The sequence below is a fragment of the Nelusetta ayraudi genome, unplaced genomic scaffold, assembly GCF_046127955.1.
Source record: "Nelusetta ayraudi isolate G7.1 ecotype Tasmania unplaced genomic scaffold, CSIRO-AGI_Nayr_v1 ptg000015l, whole genome shotgun sequence".
Lineage (NCBI taxonomy): Eukaryota > Metazoa > Chordata > Actinopteri > Tetraodontiformes > Monacanthidae > Nelusetta > Nelusetta ayraudi.
Genome location: NW_027466065.1, coordinates 1,944,094 through 1,958,488, shown reverse-complemented (window position 1 = coordinate 1,958,488; position 14,395 = coordinate 1,944,094). Strand labels below are relative to the sequence as shown.

Below are 14,395 nucleotides of genomic sequence, written 5' to 3'. Positions count from 1 at the left end.
TTTCTGGAGAGACACTACCGGTATAATGTGCAAAATACAGGCTTCCATCACCTTCAGCAAGTCGTAGTCAAGTCAGAATAGAGGACGGCAGCTCAGCAGTCAGCAGTGATGGATCTAAACTAATTGAATTGGATTGAATTAAAAACAAAAACGTCCAGGTATCATTGGCTTCACCCGACCGAACAGAACCGCACTTTGTCTTCCGCTCAGCTCCTCAGAACCTGTAAGTTACAATAACATCCCAGTCCGTGATAACAAGTGGAATAGCTTTTATTTAGATTGAAATGAACTCAACCGTTTCTAGATGTGACATGATGGGATCTAACACAAAACCAAAAGATTAAAAAAACAAAAAAAAAAATCTAATTTCCTCTGTGACAGTTGATCTTCCCGGTCCCTGATTATGTCATTTGGCAGTTGATACTAGTGTTTTGTCCAATTGTGCCGACTCCGAGGATAAAACAAAAACACCCTAAACATCTCGGCCCAGATCTGGTTCTGCGAGGAGTGTTTTGATATTTTGCAGACACGCGCACACACAAAAAAAAAAAAAAAGTGAAATCAAAAACACACAATAAATAAAAGAGTGGAGCTCCCACCGGAATTATCTGATAGCGAAACAAACGAGAAGACATTGACAGTGACAGAAGAGGAAACAGAAGTTTGGAGGGAGTCGGGGGGGGTACGTCCGACAGTGTTGGCACGTCAGCGTTTTTTCCTACCAGAGCGCGAGAGAGCGGAGGGCAGCGGCAGCAGCGCCGCCACCACACAGCAGGTCCAACGCGTCGCTACCGTCGAGTCTACCTTTGAATTAACGGGAGAGCTGCGAGTTGTTGCACAGTTACACGGGTCACAAACACACATCTACTCTGGACTCGGACTGGAAACAAAATGAGTGTGGCTGCAGGGGGGGATAGGGGGAGGGGGGTAGTCGGGGGGGGTCACCGTGTGAAGCTGGAGAAACAACCTTCAGACAGTTTGAGGAGCTCGGCAGCGAGCCGGACGTGACTGCCCCCCGCTCAGTGATAACTACCCGTGCACGTCAGGCCTCGCCGTAAGACCCCCCCCCCCCCAACCAATTCTAGTCTGATCCCGCAGCAATCGGATAATTCATCATGTTGCGGGTCCAGCTCTTCAAGCCCAGAGTCTAATTCACGGGGGAGAAAAATAAGCTAATGCAGTCAAGCACGTGGCTGAAAACTCTCACATACTACAACACACCCACCCTGAAGACGTCGGCCTCGCCTGTAAACACTCGAGAAGAAAAAGCTTTAGTTAAATCCCAATCGATCATTAAAAAAAGAAAGAGGAGGGGAAAAAAATCAGCACGCCATTAAAAAGAAAGAGAGCAAAAGTTTGTCTGTCCATTCTGGTTTGTCCATATTCACTGTTTTAAAAAGTTTGAACTATAACACTATGGAGAGAGAGAGAGAGAGAGAGAGAGAGAGAGAGATAGAGAGAGAGGAGGGGGGGGGGACGCTGCGAGCGAGATATTCTCTTTAAGAACGGGCTAAATGTTTGTCCGGGAAAATGACACTCTGTCGCATGGAGGTCGAGTTCTTCCGCTTGATTATGGCGTCATCGAGTCGCTGAACGGTCGGTCGGTCTTCCAGCAGGTCCAAGAGTTCCAGCACCGGGATTCGTAGTGTCTGGTCGTCCAGTGCACATGCAGGTCCTTCAGCCCCAGCGTCCACTTTAAGAGCTCACCAGGACGTAGATCATTCTGTTGGGGATGAGGGGGTAGAAGTGGGTTAAAGTGGTGATTGAGACGCCGCAGAACCTGTCAGACGTCCCTCAGCGCATCTTTAATTAGGTTGAAGGTCCAGTGTGTATTTTGGCTTGATGTGTCATTTTTATATTGGTATAAGCTCGACATACAGCCCATAAATACATTAGGAAAGGTGTATTCTCACAGTACAACGGTAGTAAATTGGTTTTCCCACCATTAGAATATACACAGAGCAATAAGGCTCTCGCTCCAAGTTAGCTGCCATCAGGCACCACCATATCTAAGGAAGCCCGTCTGACAGTGAACTAAACCCGATGCTAAATCCTCAAGCATTTTCCACGCTGGACCTTTCATCCACCATGCTGACTACAGCTAAAGCCAATAGGTTACCCACCCGTAGAGATAGTAGAAGAACGAGAGGAGGTAGAATGCCAGCTTGCACCAGCCCTCCTTCTGACAGAAGGCCAGAATGTCGGCGTTCATGATGGTCGTCGGGTCGTAGAGTCCTGGACAGCTCATCACCGGTCGGCTCATGTACCTGCACGGCGGCGGGGGGAGACGGTGAGACGGTCGCAATTGCACGTACATTGCAAAGTGTCATGGAAACACTTTTTCCGCATTTACGCGTCACCGAACGTGACATACGGGGGTCACGTGACCAGTTCACTTCCAGTAGTATGTTTGGACGGAGGAGGAGACGGGATATTTTTTTTTTTAACAAGTAATCAAAGAGAAAAATATAACGTAAACGCAAACGTAATTCTCGTAAATCTCGCAGGACAAGATTTTTTTTTTAACGAGAATTACGGCTTACGCGCTCCACACCATCCAATGGAAACGCCTGAAAATCACAATTGTACTTTGTCGAAATTTTCGAAATATCGCTTCTATTTTGCAAAACGGTCATGGAAACGCAACAAGTGACCGGGCGACACCCACCTCCAGACGTGATAGGCCAGCAGGGGGAGGTTGAGACAGAGCGTCAGCCACTCGGCCGCGCAGAAGAACATCACGCAGAAGAAGAAGTGGATGAGATACTCTGGCAGCACCAGCTGGAGGGAACAAGAGGCGGAACGTGAGGGGGAAAAACGCTTGTTTTACATCAGGCCCGGAGGCACATCAATAGATCTGGACACACACACACGCACGCACGCACAAAGAAAACTCGCGTGTCGTAGCGTGGAACGGATGTGGCGACTTGTTGGGACGAGTGTGAAGCAAAAGACGGGTTTGAGGGTTCCAGAGTGCGAGAGAGGTTGGCCGAGTGTGGGGGCTTATTGCGAGAGCCAGGCGGAACAGAGGTCGCCAGTCAGCTCCACAGAGAGTCAGAGGCACCACTGAACTACAGATCAGCCAATTCCTCCTGTGTCCGAGCTCTCCCAGTGCGCCGTCCAGGTCGCACCTCACCGGCGGGGATTCCAATCAACTGGGCTTTTTCCCCGTGTCCTGATCTGTGAGACGGTCGCCAGGGTGAAAAATTAAGAGCTGCCACCTGCCAACAGGAGCGACTGCCACTGAATTATCAACCCACCCAACTCCAGAATTGTGCTAGGCCCTTTAACTCTGGTAAATCATGGGAGTCACTGATGCCATATTAAAGGTCCGGTGTGTAAGATTTGGCTCAATTTATGATTTTTATATTGGTAAAAACTTAACATACGACCCATAAATACATTAATGAAAGTGCAATAAAAGTCATTTGGTTTTCAGATGTATGAGAACATACACAGAGCAACAAGGATCTCGCTCCTAGTTAGCTGCCGTCTTGCACCGCCATTTCTTAAGGAACCCCGTCTGACAGTGAACTAAATATCAAACTTCCTTAAAAAAAGTTTTTTTTTGTTTTTTTTTAACACACTGGACCTTTAAAACCTACGAAGGCGCCGTTCCAAGTGGATGGAAACAATTAATTTCCCACCCTGGTTGCTCTTGTACGCCATGCATCGTCACGTCTGGGCACAAGTCAAAAGAAGAGACCGGGAACGGAGAGAGAGAGAGAGGGGGGGGGGGGGGGCATCAACAATCTTGCTCCGGGGAGGGGAAAAACTGACGCAATCCGACATCAACGTGTCACCGGTCGGACCAACGGGACCATGCTGCGAGCGCCGGGCGGCATTGATGCGGCAAAGCCCCCCCGGCGGCGACGGAGGTCGGAGCCCCGATGCGAGGTTCGGGGGGGCAGATGGAGGCACCACATGGAAGCCATGCATTCAGAAAGGGGAGCGAGATGGGAAGGGGGAGTGGTTTTGGTCGGGGGGGGGGGGGTTGAGCAACCAGATGGCAAAGTAAAAGGGAGGAGGACGGTGCAGAGGACGACACACGTGCTGAGGGTTCCTGCACTGTGCTGCTAAATACGGAGAAAAAGAAAAACATCTGAGCAAACGAGCCTGGCGGTGGAGGATCTGGGGGGGGGGGGGTGAAAACCCCCTCCCTGTACTACAGAGATCACTGACCCGTCAGTGGAGCAAAAAATAAATAAATAAAAAAAATACTGCTGAGCTGCAGAGCGCTGTCTTTCTCGCAGCCATCTGTCCCCAAACCGCAGGTGACGCACGCCGGAGCCAAAAACAGAGACTGAGCTCACGTCATCCCGCTAAAAAAAAAAACAAAAACAAAAACAAAAAAAAAAAATGCCCAAGCAAAACCCGCCTCCGTCCACCTCAGCGGATGGAGAAGCCACGTCGGCTTTCGCCCGGGGGGTGGGGGGGGGGACCTTCTCCGAAACGGCTCCTCTCCTCGCTGACTGATTTGCAACTGAGGGGTGGGAGGAGGGGGGTGGGGTTTGGGGGGGGGGGGGGACTTCACTGTACCAGCATTTGCAAACAAATGGTGGGTAGGTCGTCGTAAAGTCGAGGTCATGCAAGATTGGAGCATTTGCAAGTCTTTTCAGTTAACAGCTAAACTCACAAACTACCGCCGGGGGTCGGACGCGTCGCTCCCGCAGTCGGCCGAGGTCCAACACGCCGCGGCTCCCAAAAACCTCCGTCGCGTCAAATCCGTTTTACGTTAAGAGACGTGAAAAAACGAGCGCAATCCACAACACGTTTTTTTTTGCGTGTCGGCGACATGAAAACCCGCAGGTCCGACCGTATTGGCGCCGGTAGCCCCGACAGGCTTTATGAAATGAAATACTGAAATGAAATAGAATTTTCTGTCATCCCAGAAGATCTTGAGAATTAAAAAAAAAAATAAAAAAAATAAATCGGATCCTACTTCAACAGCGGGGATTAAAAAAAGACAAAGGGGGACAAAAAAAAAACTGTGGCACAGGTGGCCTGTTTTTAATCCTGAGCTGAACTCCGGCTTTAGCGCTGAGATTAGTTAACTGAAAAGACGTTTGCAAACACTTTGCCGTGCAAAAAAATAAAATAAGACAAGACTGCAGACTGGAGGTGAACTGAGCGGGCATTTTAAAGATTGGTACAAACCTTTATCGCAATTTTGACCCTTTTAATCTTTTTGACTTTTTCAACTGTCTTTTTGCCGTTAACAAAAATTGCAAAAGAAAAGCAGATTGGGAACAAAAAAAAAAACAAAAAAACAACAACAACAACAAAACAAAAAGGCGTTAGATTCTGACAGCTGACAAGATCACTGAATTCAAAACAGGCAGGTTTATTTAGCAAAACAGTGCAGAGAGAAAAGAATGAAACCCAAGAAAGCAGGAAAACTTTAGCCTCTCTCTATAAAAACCCTGAAGATTGTAGAGCAAATCTGCATGCAGTCAAAGAGGCCTGGAAGCTGCTCAATGGTGGTGGTGGTGGTGGTGGTGGTGTCACTTACCGGATTTAAGGTGTTACACTGATCTATAGGATTCTTGTAATCAGTCTTCAGCTCATCAAAAGCTATTATCTGCAGGGAAAGAACCATCACGTCAGCGATCAACGTTTAGAGAGCGGCTCAGCAACGTCATTACACATTCATATCACGGAAAAGTAAAATTCAGTGGCATTGGAATATTGAGTGTATTATTGCATGTGACTGTCTGATTGGCTTTGACAAAAATCATCTTTCTGTACTTTCGCCGGGCCAAGCGTCACTCGATCGCAATATCTGAACCGCAAAAAGGGATTAACATTTTAATTTTATTTATTCGCCACTAAGTGACCATGTAGGTTTTAGAAGTGTCCGAAGAAGTCAATTTTGCTTTTAATCCTGCATGACAATATCATTATCTCACTGCAAGCACTGAAGGTTCCCGTCTGGCGTCATAGCTCGCTACACAAATATCAAGACATCACATTAACGAATAACGGTTCAACTGCCGTTTTGATTATTCTGATTGGGAAGTGAAAGCCAAGAGAGTTTCGGAAGATTAACAAAGGATTTATCGTAATTAGATACCTTTCGAGTCACTTAACTTTTATTAATCGACGATGTTAAGTCATGAGATTAGTTTGTGATGTCAGAGCCGTCACTGGGTGAAAGGGGCGTTAGTATGGCGTAATACAAACGCCAAAACAATACAGCAAGTCAGCGATACCTAAGCCTGCTAACTAGCGAGCTAGCTGCTGGCGGAGCACACTCGTTTTGAAAACCAATGAAACAGACTAACACACCGTTTTGTCATTTTCGGCTACATAATGTCACTAACACAGTGCGGGAAACAACGTGTTAATGACGGTGTTATAACGTCAGTATCCCAGCGGGTTAATAGCAGCAGCTAGCTGGCTTTGCGGTGGTAGCCGCTAAGCTAACGAGCAGCGAGCGCGTCATTCAATCTTCACACGGTAGTAGCACAGTCAATGCGGACGGTTGCTGCTTCGATGGAAGTAAGACCCCCGCAAACATTCCGCATCAGAATAACCCAAACCGCATCATGGGCCCCCGGGCCTCTGACGTTAGCCCCTGGGGGTCTCGCTTTCCTCGCCCTGATTCCGTCGGTCCGCGCGGCTGGCCCGGCGACCGAGCCGCCGGCAGGATCGGGCTGAACGCGTGTTCCACTCACATGCCAAATGGCGAAAAAGATGAGCGCCGCCGTGAGCAGCAGAGCCAGCATGTAGCAGAAGGCCGCGAATGTGAACGCCATTCTTCTGCCTTTGCTTCCGTTTGGTCCGGGAAGGTTCGGCGGACGATGTTCTGGGGCAGCCTGGCGACCGTTTGGAGGATCGTTGGCAGTTGCACCGCGGCTTCTTCTGCTCCGGGAAATCACGGAGTCGGCGACCTCGTCGTTTGCATTACCGCTCTCTGCTGGAGGAGGGCCGCCATGCGCGCTGTTCATCGCTGGCAGGTTGTTGTTGTTTTTTTTTAAATTCCATTTTGTTTCATTAATATAAAAAAAAATGTCCAGTGAATTTATTGATCGGAATTATCCCGAGATTAGGCAAGTCGGCATTGAGATATTTATTAAAAAAAAAAAAAAAAAAACAACCCGTAGTTTGCTCATGCATGGTTCAGACTAATTGCTCCAAAGTGATTTTTTTGAATTGTTTCCGAGCAAGGTTTTTCATGTTAGTTGCCAGTGTTGGGAGCACAATTCGACACACACACAGAGAAGAGAGCAAGAGTGCTAAACAGAGCTGTCATTTTATTGAAGACAATAAGACAAGAGACAAGTATAAAGTATGGTAAAATACAAATATCTCAAGTTTCACATATCTCCCCCCCCTCCCCCGAGGACCGCCGGATTTTGCAGCGAGGCCCAGGTGTGCTCTTATCAACGGAGAGAGTGAATGGGAAGCTGGATGTTCGCTCAGCGAGGACACCAAGAGCTAAACAAACACGACGGCAGGTAAAAAGCTCAACGAGGGCAAAAATACACAACGGGTTCACCACACAGGAGCGACAGTTATCATTAGATCCACAGGATGCAACCAGACACATGGCTCAGCATAGAGATGCTTCTGTCGGTACACAATGAATGGACAGCCATTACAACCCCACCCCCCATCTCCAGTTAGTAGCGCAAGGTTTCATCAATAGTTCAGCAGCGGAAAGAGTTGATTTCATCAGTCGTGTGAAGTTTATTACAGAAGGAAGCTGGATCACAAACATGTCGTGAGGAAACTACAGACTTCTGGAGAAAAAGAACAGTTCTGGCCTTAATACATGTGTGCATCTTTGTAAAAAAAAAAAAAAAAAAAAAGACGCACGATTTGAAATTGTCCAAACATTGCGCATGAACTAGTGTTAACAGTCGAGAGTGACAGCAGGAATGATCTTTCTCTGATCTGTTCTACAGAACTCAGCCGTTTGCCCGTCAAACAACAAACCCTTGGACCTTTCCTAGCTTTAGATTCGTGTCATGTTCTCGCATTGTAACCAAACAATAGCTTAAAAATCATAGTTACAGAAAACAAAAACTAAGACTTGAGGTGCATGAGGTGATGATTATATGTGCTATGGCTTTCAAATGAACAGCAATGTTCCCTTCACTGAGGTTGGAGCTTCACTGTGAGAAATAATACTGGCAAGAGGATACACCAAATCATTCATTCATATCATTCCATCCCTTCTGCGCCCTTCCATCACGTTCTGGATATTCCGTAACAGCCGGCAACCAAACTGGCCTTGCGATGGAATGAAGACGACGCTCAGAAACAGCAGACGACATGCAACGCCTTGAACACACAACATTGGTCTCAGAAAGACAAACAGTTCCAGGACATGCAGCCGCCGCGGCTGAGAGTTCAGTCTGGAATGCTTCGCGGAATGACTGTTGAAGGGTCTCCTAAAGGTCCCATATTTTAATTTCTTTATCCCATCACCCTGTACTCCTGTGCAGCAGGGCCACACATCTAATTACCCCCAAACTCTCTGGACCTCCAAAAAAACAAAACAAACAAACAGGTAGCAGCTGTAGCCCTCTGTTTGCAGCCTCCAGCTAACACTGATGCTTTCTTGGACCTTCCACAAATTTGGAAGGAAACACAAAAATAGGCAGTTCGGGAGGGCTGAGCCAACACCGTGTTGGGATGTGAGGTCACTGGCCTGGTAGAAGTATCAGTGCCCTTTGTGACATCACAAATGGACACTTTCCAGAACTGTGCGTTTTAGCACGCGCACTCTGAAAGCAGGACAAAGAGCGACGCGTGGACATTTTTCACATTTCAGGGGAGTCCACTGACGAGATGGAGGCGATTCCTCGTCAGGAAACGCCTGTCAAATGAATTTGGTTCAATATGAGACCTTTAAAGGAGCCAGAGGATAGAAATGAGCAATACGCAGGGTTCACACACTGCTTTTTGCTGCTTTTAAAGACAAATAGATGTAATCTGAAGATGAACTAACTGGAAAATCCTCTGCTCGCATAAACATGGAAGAAGATGCGGAAGGAATTTGGTGAGTAAAAGCTGTTGCTGACTGTATAGCACATACATACAAAACAAAACATTAAGCTACGTAAAAGAAGAACCACTGTTATAATGCCTTCTAAATCTAGAATTAGAGAGTTAAGGAAAATAAATGAAAATTCCAAACTAATGTTAAGCTAAGGGGGAATTCCTCTGACACGCGGGCTTCGTGTTGATTTACTTGCATGAACAAATGGTTCAAATTTACCAAAAGTCAGAAAATTGGTCCAGTAAATAGTCTGAGCCAATAGCCGGGGGGGGCGGGGGGGAGCAGCTATAACGTCAACCTTTTAGGGTGACTCCACGACAAACATGAAGCGCTTTATTCAAACAGGAAAGCGTGAGATTGTCGCTCCAGGTGTCGGAGATCAGGCAGTGACACACCTCTGGAGGCGGAGCAACTGTCCTCTTCTCTCTGAACTCGGTGAACGAGCCTGAACAAAATGATTTTGTTCTCCAACAAACATTGTTGGATTATTTTTGGTTGCATTGGCAATCAAGCAAAAAGAAACATTCAGTCATTCATGTCTACAGTCAAAGTCTCAGGATCAGATTGCAATCGTGTTTTATCCACCAGCCGAGACCGTTTACTGGTGCAGTTCAGCACTTTCCATGAATAATATAGTTTTTCATTCATTCATTCATTCATCTTCTATACCCGCTTATTCCTCTTCAGGGTCACGGGGGTCTGCTGGAGCCTATCCCAGCTGTCTTAGGGCGAAGGCAGGGTGACACACTGGACAAGTCGCCAGTTCATCGCAGGGCCACATAGAAACAGACAACCATTCACACTCACATGCACACCTACGGACAATTTAGAATGTTCAATTGACCTCACATGCATGTTTTTGGAGTGTGGGAGGAAGCCGGAGAACCCCGGAGAGAACCCACGCAGACACAGGGTAAATAATAAACACAAAGCCCATTATAAAGTGTAAAGGAATTCCCTTTGGGGAGGTCTAGGAGTGTTACTTCAATACGGATACAACTGGCACATGTTAAGCAGTGTTTTAGGCTGATGGTGGAGACTGTCTGCACCGTCTGGCACAGTCAATAGCAATAATAACCAAAAAAAAACAGCCACAAACTCTTCTACAACTGAGAACAGGAACCATTTCGGTCAGGTCTGATGCAGAGAGGGGGGGAAAAACATCGACTGTGTGTTGTGTTTGTTTCTGAGAAAATGTGCAATCTGCCCCCCCTCCCCTAGATCTCCCATCACATGACGAGTCTAGCGGAAGAACCGGAGTTTCTCTATTAGCCACTCCTCCGTCAGGTCCTCCGTGTTCCTGATCTCAAAGTCCTGGAAAACAACAACAACAACAACACACGAAACTTTAAATTTCATTTAAAATTAGGGCTGTCAGCATTGACGCATTAATTGTGATTAATTAAATGCAATCCAAAACGCGTACATTTTTTTTAATAGCATTTCAAACTACCTTGAAATGCAAAATAACAGAATTTTACACGTGCAATTCAAAACGCGATTAATCACAGTTAACTATAAAGGTTCTGTGATTAATCGCGATTAAAAAAAATATTGTTTAACAGCCTTATTTAAAATAACAGTAGTATCACGCAAAGTTCACTTCCTGTGTCTGTCTAATAAACGTGGATTCAAAACCTCAGCAAAAACAGCACCATACCTTCAGCTAACCTCCTCTCACTCGGTATCAAAAATCCCGTATTGGTGTGCAATGGCTTTTTGATTATTCAATCACAGACAATAGAGGCGAGACACAGAGACTGACTGACCTTTGTCATGTTGATGCTTTGAACCAACTTGTTTTTGCTTCCCGCGTACATCATCTGCAGCCCCGGTTGGCAGCCTGGCCAAAACACAAGTCACACGTTACAAGAGTCTCCGACTCGGCGAGCAGGAATCGTGCGTGGCGTTCGCTGCGGGCGAGACGGTTTCCTTACCCACTGGACTGGAGAAGATGAAGCACAAAGGGTAGGACACGCGTCCGTCATCGTGCTTGTACTTGTAGCTGTAGGCGATGAACGTTGGCCGCGTTAAGGACGCAAACACGCCCAGGCCCCGCTGCTGTACCACGGTGCACCGCCAGCAGTTAAAACAGAGTCACGAGAAAGGATATCTGGGCTGTCTCTCAGGCAGCTGCTCCCCCAGGTCGTCTGGAGAAATGTCCTTGAAACACACAGGCAAACACCAAGTCAGCCGCACGTCACTTGAATCAATCATTTGTTTGTACGTAGAAGGAAAAGGATTCAGTCCACGATAGTGCGGCGACAGGTTCTGCCAACTGAACTCACCTCGTGCTCCTCGTCGATAATAATCAGCTGCTTGACTTTGTCGATTTTCACTGCGGGATGATCACAAGTCGGAGTTCAGGGGTTATGTTTTTAGAACACTTGGAAAACTGCGCAGGGGGCCAGTGATTTTTTTTCTCTTTTAATGAGGAAGGAGATATTTTAAACACTGCATCATCAAAACGTAATTTCAACGTGATTGTATGTCTCATTGGCTTGTCATGGGGAGAATGACACTCCTTCTCTTGACACAGCGCCCCCTGGTATAGGACGATATACGGTTGCCTAGCGACCTCTAATGTGAACATGTCCGTACTGAACAGACACTGGGCGCCACTCCCATTGACCCTGCAAAGTCAATAAGCTGTCAGATTGATTTTGAAAAGTCATGTTGGGCTAGGAAATGTACTGCGTATTGTACTCACTGATGATCGCTGCATTGTTGGTCTCCTTCCGAAGACGGAATTTCGTCAGCCGTTCGACCAGTTCTTCGCCCACGTCACACACCACGAGACTTTCACTCTGGCACAACACAACACAAAAGATGAACATGTAAATGCGGTCCCTTATGATCAAGATAATTACTTCTCGTCTTTAAAAGAAACAATTTCTGGTTAAAAGTGTGCAATGTTCCCTGTAACAAGTGTTTATTATCATCCTGTATGTTTATATGATGTGCCACTGTGAAGTTTTAGGTAAAAGTGAAAATACATATACTCTTCTAGAGAGATTCATTCCCAGTAAAACTGAAAAAACAAAATTGTCACCATGACAAAAACTAGAAACATCTTCATTATAAACAAATCATTTGATATTTATTCTGGCCAAACCGAAAGGATGCAAAGTGGCATCTAGAGTTACCAAACACTCCATAGTGAGGGAATAAGAAGGCAGCTTCAAAATAAGAAACTGCATCACACAAATATACCAACTCGAAGACTGTGTGCTGAGTTTGTGAGTCTATAATTACACCTTCCCGGACAGATGGCCGGTAGGAGTGCGGATTTCTCTGAGCCCACAAGAGAGAAATCCTGACAGATTAAGAAGACTCGACTCGAGTGTGTGTGATTGAGCACCCTTTGCACGAGGAGATGAAAAAAGAACCTTGGCAGGCAGAACAGAACAAGTGACAAGGATGTGAGTGAGTTCCTTTGACAGCTGGCTAACAATTGGCTAATGATTCAACTAGGAAATGAGAATAGTCCGACTACAGGTGATGGGTTACTTATGACCACGGCGAAGTGCTAGCTTGTGGCCAGCACAGTGGCGATGTCTCCATCATCACACACGATGACAGCCGAGAACAAATTCCGACAACCGGTAACGCCGAAGCGTTCTGGCACCTGGCAGCACGGCTGCGGCCCGCTGAACGCATAAAGCTGCGAATACACAGGAATACCAACAGGTGTGTTGACAAAATAAAAGTCCACTGCGTGATTAATCCTTTTAATCTTCTTGGGATATCTTTCACTTTTCGAAGTCGACTTGGCTTACAACAAGTTTCACTCAGAAAACATAGAAGACGTTAATATAGTTTCTACATTATTATCTCATTGCTATATATACTCGTACAGTTCTCATTTATATACTTCAAAGCTACCATATTCTACTACAACAATACCCACAACAACAACTCACAATACATCCAATCGTAGCGGTACAAAAGCACACTTCCTGTGTAGTGTAAACTACAGATAAGTGTTTCGCTGTTTTGAAATGAAACATGATAAGAACTACTCAGTGACATTCTGTACTGTCACGGTCAAGATTCCACTGAATTATTGCCGAATATCCTCTCAGTGTTGTCTAAAGCTGCGTTAACAAAGCAGCCTCGTAAGTTTCTCGTTTGGCTAAATAATGGATTCATCATTTTACTTTTACCTTAAAAACACACACGACAGACAACTTCCGTTTTCATTTCGCCAGACTTGACGCCGGACACAATAGAAAGAAAGGAGGGCGGAATTAATGCTAGGCTAACATGCTAACGCCGCTCGATCCCTAGTCCGACTTTTTCATGAAAATGTCGCTGAACTTTGCGTTCATGACGACATGGTTCAAAAAAGACGAAACGAACACGACGCCCCATCAGTGGACATTCGATGAACTCACCATTGTTGTACAGTTGTAAATTCCCCGACGCCGCAGCAGCTGCTCTGAATGGTGAAGAGACGCTTTCAATGTTTTTTTCTCCCCCTTTACTTCACAGCATCTTGTGACTGGCCGGATGGACCAATCCCAAACAAGGACCCCTCCCCTGTCCAAAGCGGGGGCCTGCAGATTTGGTTGTGTAATAACATTTCTAATACAGCCCTAAAACCTTTTTGGACACGCAACAAGCTTTTTCTTGTTCTTCTTCTAACCTTGTACAAAGCAATGCCTGCAACATTCACATATTGTTTTGCACCTAGAAGTGAATTTTAAAATTTAATGTACAAGCACAAAAGAATTAGGGTTTTTTTTTTGTAATCATGTGATATAGATTATTTTTCCTTTTTGGATTAACGACATCAGTTCTTCACTATAAATAGTAATTCAAGAAATTTACCATACATGTGCATTATACTTAAATAAGGTTATATATATGTTAGTGGTGTGACTTGCTTAAGAAAATTAATCAACATTTGAGTTGATAACAGAGGTTTAGAAGTACCAAAATAGATTTTTTTTTTTTTACGTATTTGTACTTTACTTGAAGAATTCTTTCATTCAATTTTTACTCCCTAATCTGTATTTTCTCCTTCTTACATTAAAAAAAACATGCCTCTTAATTTTGCATTTGTAAATATATATATATGTATATATATATATATGTATATATATATATATATATATATATATATATATATACATATATATATATACATATATATATATATATATAATATATATATATATATATATATATATATATATATATATATATATATATATATATATATATAAATGCATCTTAATTTTGCATTTGTAAATATATATATATATATATATATATATATATATATACATATATGTATATATATATATATATATATATATATATATATATATATATATATATATATATATTTACAAATGCAAAATTAAGATGCATTTATAT

General features: G+C 44.8%; 3 protein-coding genes across 4 annotated transcripts in view; all 3 read right to left on the bottom strand.

Moving 5' to 3' along the window:
- Window positions 1-14,395, bottom strand: part of dmac2l (distal membrane arm assembly component 2 like) — a 373,839-nt gene that overhangs the window by 52,230 nt on the left and 307,214 nt on the right. The gene's annotated exons all lie outside the window — the stretch shown is intronic.
- On the bottom strand, window positions 253-6,901 carry cnih1 (cornichon family member 1). Of its 2 annotated transcripts, XM_076023354.1 has the most exons (5): window positions 6,678-6,891; window positions 5,513-5,581; window positions 2,669-2,781; window positions 2,124-2,267; window positions 253-1,723 (listed from the first exon to the last, which is right to left on the bottom strand). In XM_076023354.1, the coding sequence occupies exons 1-5, from the start codon at window positions 6,756-6,758 to the stop codon at window positions 1,696-1,698; spliced, it is 435 nt and encodes a 144-aa protein (XP_075879469.1). In that variant the 5' UTR covers window positions 6,759-6,891; the 3' UTR covers window positions 253-1,695. The 2 variants fall into 2 exon arrangements, with proteins under 2 accessions (XP_075879469.1, XP_075879468.1); XM_076023353.1 differs by lacking the exon at window positions 2,669-2,781 and having other exon boundaries at window positions 6,678-6,901.
- On the bottom strand, window positions 7,673-13,544 carry gmfb (glia maturation factor, beta). Its single transcript, XM_076023352.1, has 7 exons — window positions 13,408-13,544; window positions 11,721-11,817; window positions 11,299-11,348; window positions 11,124-11,173; window positions 10,948-11,030; window positions 10,780-10,853; window positions 7,673-10,324 (listed from the first exon to the last, which is right to left on the bottom strand). The coding sequence occupies exons 1-7, from the start codon at window positions 13,408-13,410 to the stop codon at window positions 10,253-10,255; spliced, it is 429 nt and encodes a 142-aa protein (XP_075879467.1). The 5' UTR covers window positions 13,411-13,544; the 3' UTR covers window positions 7,673-10,252.